The following is an 18935-nucleotide window of genomic DNA, read 5'->3' on the forward strand; positions in this document are numbered from 1 at the left end:
CACTCTGTCCCTGGTGAATCCTCTCACCCGCCGCATCTCTGGCCTGTACCCCAGTTCTGTATGAATAAATAAATAAATCTTTAAAAAAAAAAGTGTTAGTCTAGAATCTGTATTTATTCCAAAACCATAACCTATTTACTTTGAAACATTTAATTTTTACTAGGAATTTACAGATAATATAAAGAACATCTTATTTACTTCATTATTAAAACTATATATGTAATGAAATTTCCTGCATGCACAATTTATGACACGAAGTTTTCTTCTATCCTCTATAGAATAGAACTTTCCAAGGTTTATTCTACTAGATGTGAAGCCAGTGAGTTTTCAATTTCTGAAGAAGTGGTGGGGGTTCAGTGACAATAGGAAATTCAGGATTGACAGAGTTAACAGGCTTTTTATGATAAAATATCTAAGAACTTTACTATGCAAATAAAATCCATGTTTTTTAAAAAGGTATACATAAGTATCATGTCATTATAATGCTCTCTATGTGTATGTGTATTTGTGTGTGTATGTGTATATATACACACTAATAGAGAGATGTGTATGTGTGCCATATATATGAAGGTTCATATATATTATTTATCTATAACATATCTGTTATATGCATATTAGAAATCTATATGTCTAAATCTCTTTTGACCAGGAATTGTTGACCTTAGCTCTGATGATATTTTGTGCAAGGAAACTTTCTGGTGTGTCTGGATGTGTTGGTGGAGGGGACCATGCCATGCATTGTAGGATGTTTAGCAGCATCTGTGGCCTCTGTCTATTAGATGTTAGCAACATACTCTCCACTCCTAAATGGTGTGTAGTGTGTGTCATACAACAATGATTCTAGGCTTTGTGAACTTACATAGGTCTCAGTAAAGAGACACTTATACATACATATACATGCATGTGTGTATATACATCAACATATGTACATGCATATATACACACATATGAAATTTTTACCTTAAATTTATTTGATATATCAGGCATTTCATTACTCAATAAAAAACCAGTTCATTGCAGTGTCACTCTATCAGAAGTGACAAAATTCAAAATTTCATAAAAAATAGATATATACAGCTACAACTCATTCAAAACTGGCATAAGTTTAACAAATAGTTTTATTCGGTCAAGTTTACCTTTCTAAGGTATTGGCCAGAATTATAAATCTAGTTTTTCATGGTTCTCTTGTGGATTTTGGACAGTAGACAAGAGATTCATTGGTATAAAACAATAGGTGACCAGCTGTCTACTCCTGTTTCAGGGACCACAAAAGCTCTTTAGAGATCTCTTTAGAGTGCTTCCAAGAAAGAGGGCAGGAGGAATTTAATGCAAGCCTATCAGTCCATGAAATGTGGTAAGACCTTTGAACAAGTCTGAGTATGTGTGTGTGCATGCATGCATACCTGCATCTTAAGAAAGGGAGGCAGAGATACTGACAAGGTCTTTGAATAGTTGTAGAAAATAACAATTTTTCATATTTTCCTAGCAAAAATCAGAATTTCTTTCTACACTAAAACATTCAAAAACTCATCACCTAAGGCCCAATTTTAATACACACAAGGTAACAGGTATTACAAAGTGCAAGTATTACAAAATTAGAATTAAAGCAGTTTTCACATATTTATAGGAAAATATCTTGTTTACTGCTAGAATTGACATTGACTCTTTACCAACTCAACATTTAGTAAATATTGGAGGGTACCCATGTTCAGAAACTGATAACAGTAGCACGAGAAAAAGTGCTAATGAAATCTGTGAATGATACACTTTTTAAAGAAAATTTAAAATGGCAAATTTGTCCAATGTGACCTAGGCAAAGCAGATAAAGAGCAAATATTCATAATACTTCTGTTGGAGGGTGAAAAGAACATGGTCTTGAGTTCTGGTTTCATGCTCTGTTGTAGAAAAGAGTCCTCAGACACTGTGAATACAGCCTGAAGCAGGGATGTGTGGAAGTATTCCTTTAATATATCATTCTTAGTTTGGCTGATATTTAATGATTTATTTTCAATTGTTGAATGAATGCATAAATAAATAAAGTATTTGAATTTTATAAGGTCCAGAATTACTCCCTATGGTTCCTGAATAGTCCTCTAATATCTGTCTTTACATGACTCATTGAAAATACCAGCAACTTTAAGATAATCCATGGCAGTTACAATTATTGCATCTGTTACTGGCCTACTCAAACCTTTAAAAAAAATTCACTAATGCTCATTCACAGACAGTATATTGGAGAGAACATTTGGTTGTAAGACAATTGTATCCTAGGCCCTTTTCTTATAATTAAATATATATATATATATAATATATATATATATATACACACATATATATATATTTACCATATATATATGGTAAATTACTGAGAGACCCTGGCCTTAAGGTTCCTCATCTATAAAATAGTTTCTGAAAAAAGACTAGCAAAAATTTTAAAAGTCCTCTTAAAATTTTTTCAAAATTTTTACTGTTTTAAAGATTTATGAAATCTATTTATAATCTCTATGAGCATGAAATAGCCAGTTCTTTCCCACCAGAAAATCATTAGAAAAGTGACATAGGTTTGGAAGAGAGCTAGTTTTCAGCCAACAGCACATACCAACATTTGCATGCTTGCTTAGCTCGCCTTTCTTTGCAGATCTGAGGACCATGAGAGAGTAATTTCATCAAACTACACATGGATTTTTTAAAAGAGAAAATATAAGACATATTTGAGACCTTTTACTGAAAATGATAAAGGTGTCTATTTTCATAAGGAAGCATAGCTTGTTTTTCAGATTTTTCCCTTCACTTATTTTTAGTGTAGTTAAAATTTTGAGATCTGAGACGATAGATCAGATTCTACTCTATTGTCATCCATGAATAGTGCAAAAATAAGATTTTTGCCTAATTAATGAAACAGAAGTTTCTATTGTTCAAGTAATCAATGCTCATTCTTACAAATTTTGATCTGCAATCAAATGCTCTACCACTGAGCTATGCCCCCATCACTCTTACAAATTTTAAAAGTATAAGAAAGTACCAAGAAACACAAACAAATAAACACAGATAACTTTATACCAAGACTAATATCAGAACATTGTAACCTCTGAGCCAACATATGAAATTATGTTAAGGAAGAAAGCATATTTTTTTTACATTTATTTTACCCTTCCACTAAACTTTCTTTTTATTTTTGGTCTAAAATATAGAGAGGTATGAAAATGAGTAATATGTGTAGGTAAAAATGATTAAAATATTTACCATTCTCAAAGGAAAGTATGTTCATAAACAACAAAACTAGTCTAAACAGAAAAAAAGACTACAAAATTGACTAAATTTGTCAAAGGGTTAAAGCATATATATGCTTGTGTGTGTATTTTTTACGTACACACATATATAGACACACTTGTATATAAAATATATGTATATGCATATATACACATAAAATGTTAGAATATCAAGACAATGGACTAAAATATAAAAGGATTTTCTCAGATTTGATGGCCAATTCCATGCTGTAAGCAGTGCATTAGACTCTAATGACATACGATTTCTCACTGACAGATTTAACAGCATCAATAAGGCCTCTCTGTCCATTGCAGCAAATTGATCCTACATGACACTGACAAGGGCAGCCTGCACTTAATGACCTCCATCGCTGAAGGATGGAAATGAAAAATGATTGGAAGTACAAATAAATCTCTGAAAGTTTCCCTGAAACAGGTGTGCTAAAAGTGATTCGTATGAGGAATCATCACAAATATAAACCCAGTCTCCTAGCATGTGCCATTGTTTTTACCAGGAACTTACCCCTGGGATCTTGACTCAAAGTTTGTTTTAATTTCAAAAATGTCATCAAGACAGTTTTAGTTCTCACTATGGAAACACTACATTACGGATCTATCTTAAAGGTATGGGTTCTTCACTATTTATGCAAACAACTAATACATTTGTCATTTGCCACCAAAAGATTCTGTACAAGTGGCTAACAAATAAACTTATCATATATTTTTGTTTTTCCTCTAATTAGAAAAGGATATACAGTGTAGCTATTGATTATTTCCCCCTCCCAATCAACAACAATTGGAACATATTTAACCTCAGTAATAATTTCAAATACATGAAGTGGCTGGACAAATGTTTCATTGCTACCTTAAAGTTCCTTCCTTGAATCTTACACAGTGGTTTTAGTTAAATTAAGATTTTGGCATATAATTATTTTCCACTTTTGGCCCAAACACCACTCTGACCTATCCCCATCTTCTTATTACTGAAAACAGATTTTTAAATGAAAATTACAATACTTTCTTTATATACTTGGGAGTTTAACTTGAATGAAAGTAGATGGATGGGAGACAGAGTTGATAAACAATATGCCAGATGAATGCAAAAGTTACTGTTGCATAGCCATCTCTCTCTTTTCCAATTGTGGATGTCTCTTTTTAATTCACTAACAATTTTCCTGTGAGGTAAATCTTGTGAAGTAATATTATTTTATTGATGAGAAAACTAAAGTTGGAAAGGGTAAATACCTTTGTAAGGTCACTATGCTAGTAATTGGTAGAAGTCACACTCAGATCTGACCTACAATCTTTCCAATATTTCATAGCAATGAAGGAATAAACATAGCACTATAATACCAAATTACTACTTTTTAGTACAGTTATATAAGTGAAAATGAGGAAAAGATGCAATAGCAGACCATTTGTTCTTAATGGTGAAATAAATTTTTTAACCATATACTTCTGAAAAATTAATTCCCGGGTTTGTACAAATATTCAAGGAAGTAATTTTTTCTTGTCAATGAGTATTTGGAGAAGAATATTGGGGAAGCCCTGAATTTTAACACTTTAATAATGGAGTTTTCACTTTCAACATTGTGTACTTTGTCAATTATTACAGAAGACATTACAGAATAAATTAGAGTTCTGTGATTTTCAAGAACTACAAAGCATCAGCTTTAAGTTCCATCTCTAATAGTAAATAGAACACAAGATTTGGAATACAATTATCATGAGGAAGACTTAGGGGTCAATCATGTGAAGTAATGTATAGATAGAACTGCAATGTGAAGTTTATGATAAAGTTTAAATTTGTGAATTATAGACATTTGCTATTCCATGAACTAATAATTAAATGCAGATTAATATCTGCATATCTAATATCTAATCCACATGGTGGATTAGAAGCTTAAGTTTTTTCAATTTCCCAAATACCTTTTAAAAATGTAATTCCAATAGGTTGATAAAAATACACAACAAAAATTTACAGAAAAAGAAGGCATGCTATTTTAGGGCATTTGAAGAATCATCATCAGACTGTAGATCCCATGACAGACCATTGTTACTTTTGTAGTGCATGTGTCAATTAAATCATTACTTTTCAAAAAAAAAAAAAAGAAGAAAATACAATACCTGTTTCTTGTCTCTAATTGAAGAATCATATGATAATAATCGATCATATTTATTGAAATAATCATCCTTTTCTGCTAAGAAAATGCTCTGTAATTTCAGATATTCGTGAGCTAAACGTAGATTTTCTTCAAGTGAAAGATCTTGTATTTTCTGGAAGATAAATATATACATATAGTAATTAGATGAAATCATTTTAATTTTTGTTGAATTTTTATATCTTTTTGAATTATCTAAAAGTAGTACACTAAATTTCAGATAACTAATAAATGCAAAAGATTTTGCCTTAAAACCAGTATCCTCTTTGGATTTAATAAATTTTTGCTTGGAAAAGATTTTCTATTGACTCACCAGTCTGTCTCAATTTTGTTCCTTCTCTTTCTAGGACTTCCCTCTATGATGCCTTGGGAAGTAACTAGTCCTGCAAGACTCCCCTCAACATTCCAAGAGTCTGTTTCTTTTACCAACATCCCACCCCCTTCTTTTTAACTTCTTAAAGCCTCAGTGCTCAAATAGGTAAAGAAACTTGGGAGCTTAGAATTTGATTTCCAAGAGTTTTACAGAGGTAGCATATAAGAAAACTAGTTGGAAATATAGAAAAATAAAGAATAAAAGACAAGGAATGAGGAATTCTTGTCTTAGAAGCTGTACAAACAGCCATTATTTGTTTCTATATTAAAGGCCATTGTAGCTGTATTAGTTAATTCTGCTTCATTATCAATTAAGAAGTTTATAATATCCTTGTGACTAAATAAATATATGTAGCTCTAATGTAACCCCCTTAGACAACAGCTTTTGTAACATTACCCACTGAGAAATTGGTGGATGACAAAATTTTAAATTAGATATATATACTCATTTTAGTTGCTGATTTTTTTTTACACTTCTAGTATAGACAATGTTCTAGGTGTTTCAAAATTATACAATTTATTACCAGCCTTAAATACTTTCAAATCCATTAATAAATTCTTCTTACAAGAGTTTATTCTAAGCAAAATATTTTATTCATTACATTATTTATGATTGTAAAAACTTTATAAAGCTCAAATTTAGATTAATCATAATGATAAAGATTATTAAAGAGCTAGATATAAAGATAGCCACAGTAAAGCAATTAAAATGCTTCTTTGGGAAAATTGCCATCACATCAAAACTTTGCTGTAAGTTGTTAAAATTAGTATTGTGATATGAAAATGTACAGAGGAAATGTAATTCAACAGAAAATTGCCTGTACAAATATTTTTGCATTTACGCACTTGAAGATTTACTAAGGTCAACAAACATATTTCTCATGAAAGCATAGTATCCACATTGATCCCTAATGATTAATACTCTGTCATAGCTGTACTTCAAAAAGGCACAATGATGAACTAAGAATCATTTAAAATGACCTTGCCATAATTCTGACACAATGATTTAAATCTTTAGAAACTTCTATCAAGTAACTTGCCCCCAAATCATATAGAATTGTCTCCATTAGGAGGACAATGTTTCTCTGAATATTTTTATTTGCTGTAGATGCTTTTGAAAAGATGGTTACAATTGTTTTTGATGATTTAACTAATATTGAAACCTAATCTCAAGTCCTGGATAGAGACTGAGTAATAATTTTGAGTCTTTGGTTTGTTTGACTTAAAAGTAAGGCACTACTCTATCACCTAAGATATTATACTTCTCATATATATATCCATTTCTTTCAGGCTCTAGCAGTCTAATGTAAACACTGAATTTGAGAGGAGTGTCAAAAATATGGTGGAACTTGCTTTAAATCAGGTTACTAGGATTTAATGAGGAATCTATTTGGGGATTTGTGGTTTGTTCCCTGTGTAATATGCAGTTTTATTTGCAAAAACATATGCTTGCAAGTTTTTTGTACTACACCATTTCTTGCTCTATTATATGACATAGAGCAGATACCAAAAAATCAAATTGTGTTGTTATACCGATGAATTTTAAAAACTTTGGGATATCAGTCATATTTTACATTATAATTTCCCAATAATAAATGTACAGAAAAATTTGCCAATTTACTATGCATCCTCAAAGGTCACTGACTTTTGGTTGTGCAATTTGGTTTAAGTTTTCTTAATTTTTAATAATGATATTCTGTTGACATTTACAATATTCTTTATGTTTTACTTTAGTTCCATCTCACAACTTTAACTTGTTTAATTTTAGTCAAAACTGTTAAATGTGCAAAGGAAACAAAGGTGGGGGGTGACAATTACTTACATAAACATGTTCAGATAAAACAACACTACTATGACTGGAAATTTAACATAACAGGACAGTTGTAGAAGACAATTAAAGAAGGGCACAGAAGTTGGAATTAGCAATACAATAGAAGAGTGGAAAGCATAAAAGACACTAAAGATGACTTTCACGTGAGTTTAAGTTCAAATAGCTGAATCTTAACAGTAGAATCTTTATACTTAAGTCCTTTTTTAAATGTGAAACTTGAATGAAATTTTGACTTAAAAAACATTAAAAAAAATTGAGTTGCTGTTTCTACAGGTTAAATAACTTAGTATTATGAGTTGGTGTATATTATTATTATTATTCAGGCTTAACACTGTAAGGTAGGCAAAGCACCTGATATTGTACACAGAAATTTTCCTGATCTATCTGTTAGCACAGCTTATCCCAATAGTGTTGAGGAATCATCACCAATAAAGAATGATCTTTCCTTCTCCTCTGCCATCAACAATGGTAAAAATTGTAGGTAGACATAGACTATATGATACCTAAATAGTAATTTCTCACTTTTGTTTCAGTTGATATTTCTTCTTAAGTAGTAGATCATATCATGTTGGATTCCCTCATTTTGCAGTTTTTTTTTTATGTGTCACTTATCCTTTCCCTTCTTCCCCTGGGCAAGGGGGGAAGATAGGGCATTCTAATAAGAGAAGTGTTTTTTTTTTTTGTATTAATATATAGCGCACATACCATCTATTCATGTTTCTTCTTGTGATAGTTCAAAAATTTTAGAACTATAACTGAACATAAACATTAATTTATGAATTCCACACATAATGAAAACAAAGATAACAAAATGAAAAAAAAAAAGAAAGAAAGAATGAAAAGAAAGTCAGGAAAACACCTATGTCCACTGTCTACCAACAGGAAAGATTCTGCTGGATCCAAGCCTCAACCTCTCCAATTCTGGAAGTCATTCCACCCACAATCTAATGTGATATTAGTATGATGACAGAGTGATGTTAAGCATTAGAGTAACTGCTAACATTAGGAGTGTTAGTTAAAACCAGGACATATCCTAAGAAGGCAATATTTACTAAATTTATCCTCACATCAGTTCTCTAAGTTGTGAATTTATACTCATTTTACAAATAAGGAAGAGAAGTCAGTGAGACAAATTGTGTCTTCCAAAATATCCCAGCAATATTTTCATTCTCAGATAGTGTTCCTGAACCTGTTACTCGCTATCAAGAAGTATAATCTATTTCTCTTTCCTTTGAATCTGGGTAGTATTGTGACTTCTTCAGCCAACAAATTTTGGGGGAAGTGATGCTGTGTAACTTCCCAGTCTTGTTCGCAAAAAGTATATAACTTCTGCCTGATTCTCTCTTTGGGCTATTCACCCTAGAGCCAGTTACCATGTTGTGAGGAATCTAGACTACATGTAGAGATCAGGTGAAGACCTCCAAGCAAAAAGCTCAAAATCAGAATTCAAGCAACAGTCAGCAATGATTGTAAACAAATGAGTCATTTGAAGATTATTGCAGCTCGTAAAGATTAAGTCATTGACCTGATGATCCAGAAAGGTGGAAAAAAAAAAAGATAAGACATCCCTGCTATGTCCTGTCCAAATTTCTGATGCACGCAGTCATGAATCTCAGTTCTGGCTATTTATTATTCTATCAAAGCAACAGAAACACAAATTATCTTCTGCAAGCTTCTACACATATTAGGTGAAAAACTGGACTTTGCACCCAGCAGATTAATTCTAATCCCATACTCCTCATGAGCTGTTGTACTTGAGTTCATAAACTCCAGCCAGTACCGTGTAATTCTATACAAAGCTTTATTTATAAAATATAACCGTGTTAACCAAATATCAGAATAAACTTATCCGTCTATTTCTACCAAGTAAAAGTATTTTTTATAATTTTACTAACATATTAAACATAATTTGCTGAAACAGATAATGTAGACTGCTGAAAAAAGTAAGAACTTGGTCCCCATGGAAGTGACTTTTCCTTGTAAATCAATATGGGCATGCTGGTTACATATAAATAGTCTCATGCTTTCTGATCTCCATAATTCCATATTCCATGATTTGATTATGTCTGATATATTCACTGACAAGGTCAAGTGCATAGAATTTCAAAGCTGGATCTCCATTGTGGACTATGGTCAGATACAGCAGAGAAATGCCAACTACGCACTGAGGCCTGTGGTGATCCATCAGCCAGACTTACCCTGAAAAGAGTTTAGAATAATTTGAATTCTTTTTTTTTTTTAATTTAAGATGGTTCAATGGCAAAGGAAATTAGAAGAAAAAATACTTGACTCAAACATTCCAGAGAGATGGTTATGATGAAAATATTCACTCTGTACATCCAGGTGTAAAACATCTTTATAAGTACAAATACCTTAAAGTTAACAGTAATAGTGTCCATGGCTAAATTTATCCAGCTACTCCTAATAGAGGAATTTTGATCCACCTCATCAGACAGAGGAGCTGGGTTCTTCTATCAGTTATGGATTGGCAAGAGAGTTGCCACCTTTTGATCCAGCTCTAATAACTCTTTTATCATGATGTGATTATATGGGACTGTCTCAGCTGATCTTTTCTGATTATCTGCCATGTCCTAACTCATAGTTATTACTAGTTTACTTCAGACAGCTTCTTTCTTTCTTGCATCTCGACAGACTGCTGCTAGTTATAACTGCCATGTTCATGTTCTTGCACAGACTGAAACCCACCCACTTACATTAAATCTCATGTTTGGAATGAATGGAATTCCTGCAGCACAACCAGAACTGACCAGTTTCACCCCAGAGCATTATTACATCTAACTTTCCCTTATTTTTATGTTCAGTCATTATTGTAGTAAGCCCATGAGTAAATTTATTCTATGAGTTCAGTTCTATGGTTAGTCATGGATTAAAAAGGAGGTTAAGATATAAGCCCTGTTCACCAGCGATTAAAGGCTGGAATAGGTGGAGACAGAAATTTGAATCTGTTTGAGTCCCTTCTACCAGGAGAAATCTTTTTTACTAGTTAGTGGGAGGGTCAGAACAGGCTTGATAAAAGAACTGATCAGAAACTGGAATGTTAAGAGTAGTAATTTGATTAGACAAGGATCAAAACTGACCTACACATGATTAGGTATATATTTGCAAAAAATTGGATAATTCATGTGAGAGGAATTTTTTCTTGTTCCTTTTGTAACTATTAGATTTCTGTTACCTATGAGTTGTGCATTAGACTTTTGAAGCACAGGCTAAATATTTGGCTGTCTCTTGACTTTAAAATATCACTGTTAGTATAAACAATGAAATTAGTCCCCATATTTAGTGCTCCATTGATGCATCTGAAAATAATTGCTCCATATCAAGCACCATTGTTTCAGTAACATGTGATCCTGTACATAAGTTCACATACTACACCAAAGTCTCCACTCTGTCACCTTCAAAATCATTCCCTTTGACCTGCAGGCTTTTGCATAGTGAACTCAAATGTTTAAAATACAAGATAATTCTCTAACAATATAGCTGACATGGAGAAAACATATACATCACGAGGCTTATCACCTATTGCATACACAGAGACATTATTACATTGCTTTTCCCTTAAAATCTATACACCAATTACTACAGAAAAGGGGAATTCTCCCTAGTGTTTACAAGGAGCAAATCTGTAAGAATGATATGTGTCAATATTTTGAAGTCTCAAAGGAATAAATAACTGTTCTAATTCTCCCAGGACTTACTTCCTTGTCTGTGCTGCCATGGAAACCATTCTCTTGTCCAACATGAGTTTTCTGAGAATTAGTCTTGATTTTTAAATGAACTCTTGATTTTAAATGAACAAATCAGTCCAGAATCAAGTTTCTAATAAGCCTCAAGCTCTATCAATGATGATGTTTGACAAAATACTCTCTAATCATCCTAGTACCTAAGCAACTGGTACCCACAATGCATTGTGGGGGATGCTGTGAAAGCCAATGAGTACCTTGAAGAAACTCTGCCACTCCTGGATGACCAGTCAAATTGTCACTGCCAGGGTCTTCAGTTACCCTGCCTCAAGACCCAAACATGTGACTACTACATTCAAGAATCTTTAGCCCCCTGAGGCTTATAAATTTAGTACACCTAAAGTATAATAAAGGACAGTATCACATTGCATCTCAAAACTCAGAAAAGATTCATTGGGGTTATATAACTGCTTTATATCAATTCTGTATATTTCTTAGTTGTTTTATTTCAGTGTACATATTTGACCAGGAGTTATTGATATCAGCATGAAAATAAAAATAAATGATTTCAGGGCCATAGGAGCTTGCAGTCAGATATCTTATGGATAAAGAAGGATACTAGATATCAAATAATGATAGCAGGTCCATGAGAAATGAAGTCTGTTTAAGAACAGATTCATAAGCTATTTCTTATGTGTTCTCAGGGCTCTCTATGTGTTCTCAGCAGGGAGAATCTGGCCTAGAAATACAAAGGCTCGTAAAATACTAAAAAGCACCTGATTAATGTGGGTATATCTCCTGTAACTATAAAACAGCTCTAGAAAACTGTATGTATGACCCTTATATTAGCAATTAAATTTCAATCTGATTACATTTTCTTCAGGGTATTCATATTTCCCATCAATGTCTCCAGCATAATTGATTAAAAGTAAATTATATAATAAGCAAATGGGTAAAAATTGGTTTCATGTGATCTCTATCCCCAATGAATTTTTCCAAGTTAAAGTCCAGGATTTAGGCAGTTATATTACATATCTTCAGTAATAATCATCCCCTTACATTTATTTATTACTTATTAAGTAAAACTTAAATTTTAATCCTGAATATACATGTATTTAATGGTGCCCTCTAATACTGTTAATACTGTTAACAAGAATATATTTGCATATTATTTCATTGTTAAATATTCCTGTGCTTGTCATAATTTACTCATATTTTAATTTGTCAATTATTTTAAAATAGAAAGCCTGCTACTCTTTTCACTATGTCATCTGAAAGACTGAACAATTTTCTCCTGATTTGAACAGTTTAGGATTTAGAAAGGTTTCCTATTTACTCACATTTTAATGATATACATTTCTACTTCACTGGTGGAAAAGGCTGATCAGTCACAGAAAGGTCAGTTAACACTAAATAGACCCTTTCTTTATGTAATTACAAAGAATAATATCTTTGTGCTGATGGCACTGCACATGGAGTGGGTGATGCAGAGAATTAATGTGCTGCCTTGTTGGCCCATGGGATAGAGATTTCAATACAATAACCACAACTTATTCTAATTATGCAGCTTTAAAAGGTCATCAGCAAAAAGAGTTAAGGAATTATCAGCTAACTTTATCATAAAGTAAGAATGTAATACATAAATGCAGAAAATGTAAGAATACTACCTAGAAACTTTATTACAAATGAAAGGCAGATCAAAGAGCTAGGATAGATGATAAAAATAAGCAAATGCTTTGAAGATTTATGTATTTTTCCTTATGTTCCTACTAGTGTGTCAGGTAATGATTTCACATTATGTATTTGTAGAAAATGCTTACTTTTGAAAATGTTCTTAATATTTAATGCCAATTTCATTGCTACATTCATATTATGCCAGATATTAGATACTTGTTTTTAAAGTCTATGCATTACAAAATAACACATGCTGATTATATTGTATCCAAAAGACAATTAAAATAGAAAATTGAAGCCCCTCCTTATAAGTACAACCATTAATATACACAGGGATAACTATAACAGTTTTGTGCAACTTCTCAAGAAATAGAAATTTAGAAAAATTTACATTAAAGATGAGGTAATGGAGGCGAGGAAAGCCAATTTTGTGTACAAGATGCCATACAAAGAGAGTGATTAAGGTTAGAGTCCAGACTGATGCCAGCCCAACTCTTTTGGAATTGTATCACCTCCTAATTTTACAGGTGAATTACAAAGTCCTTCAGATTGTAGACTGATGATGTGATTGTTCTAATTTCTGAATATTCTATAAAATCTTTTTAAATAAATTGGGTGCTCTTAGAGAAGAACCTTTTGAAGTGAAAGCAAAACAAAACAAAGCCTCAGTATGTCTTTCTTGGGAATTCAGAGTCAGAAAACATTAAGCTTTTTGTGATAGAGGTGCCTGATAGGGGAAAATACAGTAACTAATTTGCAGTTCAACATAATATCCTCCTGGACAGAATTATTAGTAATGCTTTTTCTTTTATTCCTCACAGGGAATCCCTTTACTAAGAAATAAAAGGTCATAAGCATGTCTAGCTACCTAATGCAGTTGGGGCATTGTATAAATTTTGCAGTTGTATCACAAACAGAAATATGATTTAAAATACCTAATGTAATTTTCTATATATCCTAATCTTGAGACCCTTAACTAGCCAAAATAACTTTATATCCAGTAAGAAAGCAATCAGGGGCCCTCCCTGGTGGAGCAGCAGGTTATAGCACAGCACTAAGAAGCTTAAGCCAATTCAGCATGAGTTCGATCCCCACCTGCCCCGGAGGAGACCACATGGCGCAGCAGACCTCTCCTGGCCTGCCCGCTGCTCCCCTCAGCAGTGTACTTCGTTGATCTGCCTGTTCTGCACCCCACTCTGTCCCTGGTGAATCCTCTCACCCTCCGCATCTCTGGCCTATACCCCAGTTCTGTATGAATAAATAAATAAATCTTAAAAAAAAAAAGCAAGCAATCAGATATTCTAGAATAGGGATCATCAAGTTTGTAGCCAAATCCACCCCACTGCCTTTTTCCATATTAAATGTTACTGGTGCATCATTTGTTTACATGTTGTCTATAACCCCTTTGCTCAGTTGTGGCAGAGCTGAGTAGTTGCAATAGAGTAAGTGAACCACAGAATCTAAAAGATTTTTTATCTTCTCTTTTACAAAAAGTTTGCTGATCCCTTCTCTAGGTCCTTTATATGTTAGCATCATGCAAAAAAAAAAAAAAGTTCTAATTTAGACTCCTCACTCAAGATCTCATTAGGCTGTATTTATTTCTATACATAGGAGACAAATTATTGGAAGGCATTTCTAAAATTTTTCCAGCAGAGACACTTACTAAGGTGATAGTCTCCCAGTTCTTTCAATAAAATGAAGCCTATTTTAAAAATGTGTTTGTGAACATTTTAAATACTATCAAAATGGACACAACAACATCGCAGAGAGTTGTTAAAGCTGTCAAGATATTATAAGTAATGCCTAAATTTTTCTAGCTCATGTTTATTTAAATGTGGTTCATATAGGTGTTTCATTAATGGAAGCTCTTGATCTGTTCATTTTTCTATTCCTGCAACTCTGCTTTAGGGAACCAGAATTAATTTCATGAGGCCAAGTTCAAGTTTAACTTTACAGGTGACATAGGTGGTCATTCATCTGCAGAATGTCTAAAATACCTACCTACCATGATTAGAAAGAATGCACTAGCTATAAATTATAGCGACAAGAAATAATCTTAAAATACTGAATGATAAATATTGAATAATTTTGCATATTCAGGTAAGTGCTTACAGAGCTGATACTGTAAGAAATTTAATGGGAGTCAAAAATTTTCACTAATATTTTGAGGACATGTAAGTTCTGCATAATTAGCAATGACAATATTCTCATTTACAATCATGGAGTGGATGAATTCTTAGATCTTCCAGGTTTGCTCAGGAGTTTAAAAAACCTCCTGAACATCAGGTGTAAACATCAAACAATTCTGCAAATACACCTAATCCACAATGCTGATTCATTCATTGTACATAGCAACTAGCTGTGTTCAAAGCAAATGAAGGCAAAGAGAAACCTGCCACCATAAGTGTTTATCAGTCTTGTGTCTGATTGTAATTTTGTTTTCCTTCAGCTTACTTCTTTCTCGCCTTAATTTTTTTTCCTTCAACTCACTCTCCTTTCTTGTTTCCTCTTCTCTTCTTTAGCTTCCTCCTCATCATTTGCAACATGGACTTATTCATCTAAGGTCCTCCTGTCTACATTTTCCTCCTTACGACACCATTTACCTTCCCATTTCTTCACCACCACCACCCCCCCCCATTCTTTCCAAGTCATTTCTTCTTTCTATAGTTGGTACAGAAATGAAAGTACCTCAAGTTATGAATAACACTTGGGAACTATAGAATGACCCACTTAGTTTTTCCCCACAAAATAAAAAGATACTTCATGAACTCTAATGGATAATGTGCAATTCATGTTATGGTTTGCAAATAGCAATTTGGATAGCTGCAGTAAAAAAAGAAAAGAAAAAAAAGAAAATGAATGAAATGAAAACTTTCAGTCTATCTGGAAAAGATGACTAGAGATATTTTTCCTGTATCAATATTCAGTGTCAAACTAACAGTGATTTATGAGTGACAGTATTTTAAGTTTACATATTTAAATAAAGTATATAGTAAGTACTATTACACTTATATATTTTTTTTCATTTTTTTAATCAATTGCCAGATATGAAGAAAGACAGAGAATGAAAAATAGTAGACAAGCTGGAATCTCCTCATGAGGGATACAGGACACAAAAGCAACATATATGCATTTTAAAATAAGATGTTAAAAAAAGTAATTCCTACTTTATTGTTATCAGATACTGTGTATATGTATTGTTAAGTGTTAAAATGTGTAAAGATTACCATTTTCAACTTTTCTTGGAAAGTTTGCTCTCTCTATATACATATATATATATACATATATATATATGTGTTAGTGTGATCACTTATTATTGTTATCTTGAGTTTTTGTTTCCTATTACTTTTTATCCCAGTGGTTGCTACTTAGTAGTCTCTCAATAAACATCGCTGAATAAATGAATAGATGAATAAAATAATATTTAAGACTTGTTCAACACAGACATAACAATACAGAGCATATCACTAGGCTGTACTCTTAAATTGTATTTTCCTCAAAGTATTTACTTCTGATAAATGCTCTTAAATTTTCAGAATCTTGTATACATGGATGGCATTTTTTGTATTTTTTTCTTTGAGAAATATTTCACGATTCATTTTTACAACATAAAAACATAGGAATTTATCCATTTACATTTTGACTGAGAAAAATAATAAGCTTTCCAGTTCTTTAAATCCTAGTTTGCAAAAGCATTTTACTGTATAATCTCTCTGTGTTGTATTCCAGTTTACTTGTAGGTTTTCCTTGGAAGACTAACAGAAATCTAAACTACCTGCTTTGCTGCCTTTATACACTTTGCTAAGCTGTGTTCTCACAACTCAGGAGATTAAAATAAAAAAAAAAGAGTAAGACAGTTTCACATGAAATAACTATAGTTGATTTTTTTTTAATAACAGAGGTTCTTCACAGTAGCAGGATATGAACAGTTTAAGAAAACAGCAAGTAATAAGAATACAAAAGCTGCATTTAAATGACCTCATCCCAAATATTCTGAACAAGGAATTCATAAATTCATGCATATTTTAATGATCTAGAATGGAGAAACAGTGTATATCTTAAATGGACTCAACATTGTACACACTATCATTGGATGGGATGTGCAATGAGACAGCTCAAAGGATCCATTTTCTTTTTGTCTCAGGTCATGCCAAATTGTATACTGCTGTTCTCTACCTTTGTTATCCTATGTCAGGTCAAGTTTCTTTGTTTCAATATTGCCAAAAAAAAAAAAAAGCAGAAAGGAAACCAAGCTTTTTACAATCAAATGCTACAATCTACTCTAGAAATCTTCAAGGTTACCTTTCTTTGATCAAATGATGACTGGTCTGAGGATAGAAGCTAGAGCCCAGATGCTATGTGCAGTTTAGGTATCTAAGTTTGGACCCATTTAAATGGAGTGACACATGAGTTTGATTTTGAATAAGATTATATTCATGGAAGGTATCAGAAGTCCTTATGGACATTCGTTCTTAAGGAAGCTATGACCAAGAGAGCCCTTCAAATGTGTCCTTGAGGGTACTTATGGGAATTACTAGAATACTAATCCCAGTAACCTATGAATACGCTATACTTCATGAAGAAAAAAAAAAAGAAATTTTGCACATATGAATGAAGGATACAAATCTTCACATGGAATTGTCTGATTTATCTAAATGGCACAAACTTTAAGTCTCTAAATTTGTGTTAATTAATTACAGCAGCAATATATAAACAACATGAAGATTAAAAATCCAGTTAGGTAAAGGATTTTCTTAATTAATAATAAGTTTATTAAGTAGTTTCATGGTAGTAAAGAAACATCAGAACTTCATTGAAACGGGCTCATTATTAATGAATTTGTAAAAATAATTCACTTTTTTATATAAAACATTATCTTCTCTCAATATGTAGGGTAACTTGTAATCAACAACCATTGAAAAATCAGTTCTGACAATATAGACTATGCCATAAGACCCTCAAAGAATTTCTGTTTCTCTTAATTTAACAGATAGATTATCATCTCTATTTCAAAATAAACTGATTCATTCACTTGATAATTTATTGCTCATATTTAAAAAGTCAATTAAAATTAACAACAAAATGTTGACAATTTCACATTTCTCTGTCATAATTAAATATAAACTTAAGGTTATAATGAATATCACATCCTGTTAAGTATAAAAGTCTTTTTAGGTAATAACTTTTAAATGATTAACCTGTCTACTAGTTGGTTATGTAAATGGTTTTGAAAAATATTTATACATTCTTAAAATACTGAGTAAGAGTTCAACTTCATAATAATAATAGTGATCTCTGTTAGAGACATTGTGTTAAGTAAATAAAAAAGTAAAACAAATATAGCAAGCAACATATCCCTGCTTGTTATCAAAGTGTTTTTTTTCTGTCTTGAGTTGCTCTGGGTCCACTTTGTATGTTTATGTGTGAACTATCAGTTAGTGTGGTAATGGAAGAGTAATGTGTTTTTTATTTATTAAAGTGGCAGTTGGGACAAGCCTGCCCTCTCTGTCCATGTCACATGTAGTTACTACATGTAAGATTTAAGTCTGGTGGTTGATCCAACACCCACAAAGATTTTTTTGAGAGAGTATGAGATTGCTGGGTGAATAATTTTTCAAGCTTTCAGGAATATTAACTATTACAACTATATTTATAAAAATACCTCTGGGTTGGCCCTCCCTGGTGGCGCAGCGGGTTAAAGCACAGCACTGAGAATCTGAAGCCACTTCCGCATGAGTTCGATTCCCGCCTGCCGCCTGCGAGATCCACATGGCGCGGCAGACCCCAGTTTTGTATAAATAAATAAATAAATCTTAAAAAAAAAAAAACCACAACAAACTTTGCACAAAATGAAGAATGATGTAATAAATAAATAAATCATTAAAAAAACACAAATTTTGCAGAAGTGATGTGATTAGTCACTGAT

General features: G+C 32.4%; 1 protein-coding gene across 1 annotated transcript in view; it reads right to left on the reverse strand.

Moving 5' to 3' along the window:
• Positions 1–18935, reverse strand: part of CCDC178 (coiled-coil domain containing 178) — a 232663-nt gene that overhangs the window by 88755 nt on the left and 124973 nt on the right. Inside the window, exon 18 of the mRNA XM_004683996.1 lies at positions 5397–5546. Coding sequence (XP_004684053.1) covers positions 5397–5546 — 150 coding nt within the window. The remainder of the gene's footprint in view (positions 1–5396; positions 5547–18935) is intronic.

The sequence above is a fragment of the Condylura cristata genome, unplaced genomic scaffold (assembly GCF_000260355.1).
Source record: "Condylura cristata isolate star-nosed mole 26May11 unplaced genomic scaffold, ConCri1.0 scaffold00016, whole genome shotgun sequence".
NCBI classification, from domain to species: Eukaryota; Metazoa; Chordata; class Mammalia; order Eulipotyphla; family Talpidae; genus Condylura; species Condylura cristata.